General features: G+C 38.7%; 1 protein-coding gene across 1 annotated transcript in view; it reads right to left on the bottom strand.

Moving 5' to 3' along the window:
- Nucleotides 1-5,411, bottom strand: part of agpat2 (1-acylglycerol-3-phosphate O-acyltransferase 2 (lysophosphatidic acid acyltransferase, beta)) — a 33,463-nt gene extending 28,052 nt beyond the window's left edge. Inside the window, exon 1 of the mRNA XM_034238895.1 lies at nt 4,983-5,411. Within this exon, the coding sequence (XP_034094786.1) occupies nt 4,983-5,164 (182 nt within the window). The 5' untranslated portion in view covers nt 5,165-5,411. The remainder of the gene's footprint in view (nt 1-4,982) is intronic.
- Nucleotides 5,412-6,000: the final 589 nt, after the last annotated feature.

Here is a 6,000-nt window from a genome sequence, read left to right on the forward strand (position 1 = left end):
TCATGTGATTGGCTTAGAATGGAGGAGACATCTGATTGGCTATAGATTAAAAAAAATTACAAGTACAAATCGGCGGAGTCTCAAAAATCGGCCGAGTCTCAAAAACCCACACACGAATGCACAGCGATCCGTGGAAAACAAATATGTGAGGATCAAAAATACATATGTAAAACTTTTTTCTGTATTTGGATTTTATTTACATGCATATGAAACGGAACACATTTGTGTGTGCATTGAAAAACACAAGTGTGAATCCTTCTGTGTGCATGTGTGTATTATGAGACTGTTCTGAGCCCATAGAGGTGTGGTTAAACTACCCGTCTCGATGTGGACGATGCTCGTTGCCAAAAGTGCAATAAGTGTTTAGCATGTAAGGGCGGTAACACGAGCAATTTGTCTAAACATTTAGCAAAAGCGCACCACACTCAGACGGAGGAATGTACCGGGTTCGACTGTCTTTCTAGTAGCTCTGTAGCCCCATCCACGAATAACATTTCCACGTCAGGTGTTATGTATGCTAGCAGCAACACACAGAGTTAACTCAATGATACAAACATGGGTTAATGATTAGAGGAAACTGAGTTACTTATTTTGTTAAAGTTTCAGCTATTCTGTTTACAGTTCTGTCATCAGATTATTTAATACGATTTGTTAAAACATTGTTGTTTCTTTTGATGTGAAATATTATGTATTTAATTTAAATAAAAAGCAATGTTAATTTTGTTCACAATTTGTTTAGTTAGTTTACCTTATTTTTCCTCTCCAAAAGAACTGATAAAAGTACCGTTAAAAGACCGGACCGATAAGCGGTATCGATACAAGTAGTAGTACCGTTAAAACCTTAACGATGCCCATCCCTAAATATGAGGCACTTAAGGTAGCTTTGGAGTTCATCTTAGCCCATAGCATTTAGGAAGATACAAATACAAAGTTTGATTTTTTTATGTTAGATATGCCATCTTTGCAATTGTAAATTGTCAATTATAACATGATCATACAGGCAAAACTCTGTCTAATTCGGGTGATGCTTTTCAGAGGAAAGAATGTTCCTATTCAAAATTGAACCACACATTTTTGGAAAACAAATGAGCTGTTTTGCATGTGCACCAAACCAAAACAGACTTCGGTTACACCATTAATTCGACCTTCCCTCTGAGGGAAAATAGAAGAGTAACTCACCATCTTAGGTCTCATCTTCTTCAAAAAATACCTCATGTCCGTTCCTCATCAGTGAATCACATCCCTCCTCTCAAACTCCCTCATGTTGTTGATGTAATAAGCTCTAGTTTTAAAAATGCCTTCTACCAATTTTCTTGTAATTTACGGTCTACAATCTTAGACTTAGCCTTTATCTTTGTTAACTTGGAACGCACGCTTTACAACCTTGAAATAATGATGGCAATAATGTAATAATAACTTATAATAAAAAATAGTGGGCTCCATGTTTATTGACAGTTTACAACAGCAATGTGTAAAAACTAATCAACCTTTTTCAATATGCTTTCGCAAATTAAAGAAAATTAAAGGATTAATTAAAGGCTCTTGCTGTGCTAATTTTCTTTGGTTATGCTCCCGATAATTATGGGATTAAAAAAAGCAAAGCCACTTATAAAAGTCTTTGTTTCCCCCTCATGCCAGAGCTGGTTATTAAAATAGACCAAAGAGAACATTTTCCTGGACATAAAGACTTTTTTTAGATACTGTACAGCTGAATGGCTGTGGAGCTATGGATCAGGGTATCAGGGATTTGCAGTTATCTGATACTGTGGTCACTGATCTATGAGTCAAAGCTCACAATGTCAATCAAAGATACAAGAAGCTCCTGAATGCATCACCTGGGCTCGTTACCTTGTGACTCTCCATTGACACTTAAGCTTACCTTGCACATTAAGTATAACATTGACTAGTAAACTATAGTAAAATAACTTGACCTTTGACAGGAATACAGTCTCTAGAGTTATCTTTCAACACAATACATTCAGTCTAGTGCAACAGCCACTGGTTATGCAACGACTCAGCCATGGTTGCAGCAATTGGAGGATTGCTCAAGGGGAATGAAATGGCCTTGGTTCGGTTGGATTATTTTTATTGTCAATCCACTAAACTTTACCTTTGGTTTATTTCATTATTAGTCCCTAAATAATTCCCTTTTTCCTTCAGAGCATAACACCATTGATGCTGATTTATTCCCAGCATTAATTCAATACATCCTGACTGCTCAGGGTTAAAAGGTCAGCCTGTTATCCCTGAAAATACTGTACCGACAGAGATACCGGTGTCGAGGCTAATTCAGGTGCTAAAGGTCCGAGAACTGTTCAGGAAAGTGACATGGTCACATGATCACAAAGACACAGTTAGAGTAATTCATTCAGAAAGATAGGGACATGAAAATGAGTGGTTTACCATGTAGGCTTTAAAGGTCAGTTATCCAACAGCCAGAGTGACAACGTTACTGGTCATACTGACAGCAACACTGGTGGCTTCCCATTGATGATAATACTCCACTCACAATATGGAAACTGAGCCTCTGCCCTTTCATCTGTTGTAATAAGATCCTACCTGATCATTCATATGTAAGCTATAGCAAATATATCAAACAATAAAGCAATCAAAACCATCGTTGTAAGTCTTTCTATTTCTCTAACAATCACCAACTCTAAAAGAGAGACTGAATAAAAAAGTAACCACTGTCAAATTCTGCTTTGAACTGTTAACTAACCCTTAATGCTGACACAACAGAAAAAATATAGATAGGCAGACTCGTCTACTGGCAAAGGGAAATCAGTCTATTGGCTTTTTTTGCGAGTTGTTTAAAAAAACCTCTAAATAAGTACTAATTTAAGTGGGAAACGGGTATAAGTGACAGGTAAAACTTAGCGTCTGTAGCACAAACAGTACCAAGAAACCAAGAAGAGTGTTTCAGGGAATGCATGCACAACATTCACATTCAGCGTCTATGGATGCCTTTCACAAATTGCACATCCAGAGGCCTGTTCTGGCCAACCATTGTTTACTGTGTTACATTCAAGTCCCCAAAGTCAGCTGTGACGCAAGTCGTGAACCCCAGAATTCAAGTCTTTGTGCACCAATCGGACAAGAAATGTCTGTGAAAAAACGACTCCGTCCTGGATGAATGAAAGCACTCTTTATGCTATGGCTGGCTGGTGTAAAATGTGCAAAAAAAACTCTTTTTACTCACTGGGCAAGGTCTGATCCTGCTTTGTCACAGTCAACAGGTTCTGATAACCTTTGAGCTGGCAGAGTGGCTCAATGGTGCTACATGACACCACCACCATAGCTAACATGACTGTGAAACGGTTATTCCTAGAGTAGAGAGCGTGGCAGTGAGGTCTGCTGTTAAAACTGACAGAGCCAAGACCAAGTGAGGAAGCATTGTGCACCATAACTATCCCGTAAACAAACTCTAATCAGGGGGAAATGTGCTATCTGGCACGTAAGGAGGCGTGTGGCGCAGTGGATAGAGCCTTGGTGTTGGGATCAGGGGGTCACAGGTTCAAACCCCACTGCAGTCAGCATGTCGTTGTGTCCCTGAGACACTTCACCCCAAATTGCTCCTGTGGGGATTGTCCACAGTATTGAGTATGCAAGTCGCTTTGGATAAAAGCGTCTAACATGTAAAAAATAAAAATAAATGTCTCTTCAAGGTAATTACTGGAATGCAGTCACTTGAGTTCAGCAATCTGTCCTCACTATCTAGGTAGGTTTAACCACAACATCAGAAATAACCCTGCAACAAAGTAGACACTGAAGGCACACTACATCTATCCTGACAGGTCAGTGTGCGTGTCGGGTAGAAAATAACAAATTCAACCAGTAGTCAAGGGGTCATCCATACCAACTTCTGGATGTATGGAAGTTCATTAAATGAATATAATAAGTAAATATATGTAATGTTGGGTTCACTACTTATTTCTGCTGCAAACAATAGGTCAACATTCAGGCTATTGCAGGTTTAAAATCCAAGAATATAATAGTCACGGGAGCACCAAATGTGGATTAATCCGCAGAGAAAAAAGCCCCGAACACATGCAATGCTTCCTGCTACGTTAGTACTGTTTGGTGAAAAACTGTGTGCTGATGTGAGTTATTTAATCTTCTAATTTAGTCACAAGACATATGTTAAGTGTCTTGTGTGCTATATTAAGGGAAAGTAGAACTGGGACACATAAGGATGACCCCATGACCACTGCCACTAACTATAGCCTCAAGAAAACACCTCATTAATATACTTTCAAGAAAACACCTCATTAATATACTTTCAAGAAAAACACAACATTACAATCTTCATAACACTAAGATTTGTTGCAGGGCTATAGAGTTGGATTGTATATTTAAAGCGCATGTGTGTTTTTTTAACAGGCACACTGAAATCAGTTGAATTTTCAAAATTCCTGAACAGATGTAGCCTCGAAATGTCCACCACAAGTTAAAGAAAAAGGAGCTCTGATACCAGAACTAGCCAAACAATGACAGCCTTGTGATATTCATTAGGCAGACTAGTGTGCTCACCCCCGTCTAACTTGTTATGGCAAGATATTTGACTGGAGGGAAGATAAGTTAACATTCTTACTGCAAATGCAATTACCGTTATCTGAGGCTGGGATTGTTTCACTCACAAAAAACAAGCCGAGACTTGGCTCGCTGTGAGGTTAAATGTTAGCATTCGTGTGTCCAGCTAACGTTAACACGTTCCTTATACCAAGGTGTTAAGGGCGCTAATGTTAGCATATGTATGATTAAAAATGTATATATATATTTTTTTTTTCATATTTCAGACATAATGGTAGACTACAAGCTCCCTTGTGTTACACAGTCGTTATTTTAACATACACTATGCGTCAGTAAGACATTTAAGGTGGCTTGCAAGCATCTTATAAAGTGCTGCTAGCCAGCCAGCTAGCACGCAAGCTAACATCGGCTAGCTGTCAGACAAGCGACATTTATTATGCAAACAAACTCACCTCATGTTTTCAACGTCTCTGCCCCCGCTTTTAAGGAAACACATGGGAATTGCAAGCAGCGCCAACACCATCATCCAGGCGACGTAAAAGAACTTTTTGAAATAAAATACAAACGTGCTGCTGGTCAACATCAGGAGTGGAAACAGCAGCAGCAGCGGCGGTGCCATCCATAGCACATCCATAGCGATGAAAGTCCTGCTGCCAGCTAGAATACACACACGCGGTTTTTGGGATGAAGACGCCGCTTAAAACACTGGCCGGGGCTACGATGCGAGCAGAGAGGGAAGCACCGCGACCCTGAAAACCATTACACAGTCAAAAGTAGTCCTTTAAGGGCACCCTGGCAATGGCTGTGCTCTTCTCTGCCCAAAAAGAACATGTACCGCTGCTCAATGCTCATCTGTTGCCTAATGGCATCAGAGGTGGAGTCAAATCGTCATCAGTTGTGATTTTTTTTTTTTTACCATTTCCGGTTTGCTGGACAACTATTTCAGATGTCACAAGCTACCAGATGTGGTAGAAGTACTCAGATATTTATGAAAGTAAAAGTAGTAATACCATAATACCAGAGTGTAGAAAAGTGAAATTCTTGCACTAAAATCTGCAAAAATAATAGCGTCAATATGCACTAACATTTTCTAAAACTATAACCAACATGCCGATTGGCCAATTAAAGAATAATATTGCCTACATGGTTTATTTATAATTGTTGATGCATACAGTACACCACTTTAATTTTGCAGCTAATAAATGTGTATGATGTGGAGCTAATTTGTAATTAATTAACTTATAGATGGGTTGCACAACATTTAATAATACTCCATCATTTATTAGAATAGCTGGGTCATTCTACAGAAAAGGTGGAATCTGGGTGATACAAATCTGCTGAAATATATTCCTTCTAAAAACATCTAAAACCTGTTAAATAGCAATAACTAACTCTTAACTTGATGAATCCACAACAAGTAGAGCTTAAAGTATTTTTATTTTTTTAATTATTTGTATACTTTATACAAAG

Source organism: Gymnodraco acuticeps, unplaced genomic scaffold (genome assembly GCF_902827175.1).
Source record: "Gymnodraco acuticeps unplaced genomic scaffold, fGymAcu1.1, whole genome shotgun sequence".
NCBI classification, from domain to species: Eukaryota; Metazoa; Chordata; class Actinopteri; order Perciformes; family Bathydraconidae; genus Gymnodraco; species Gymnodraco acuticeps.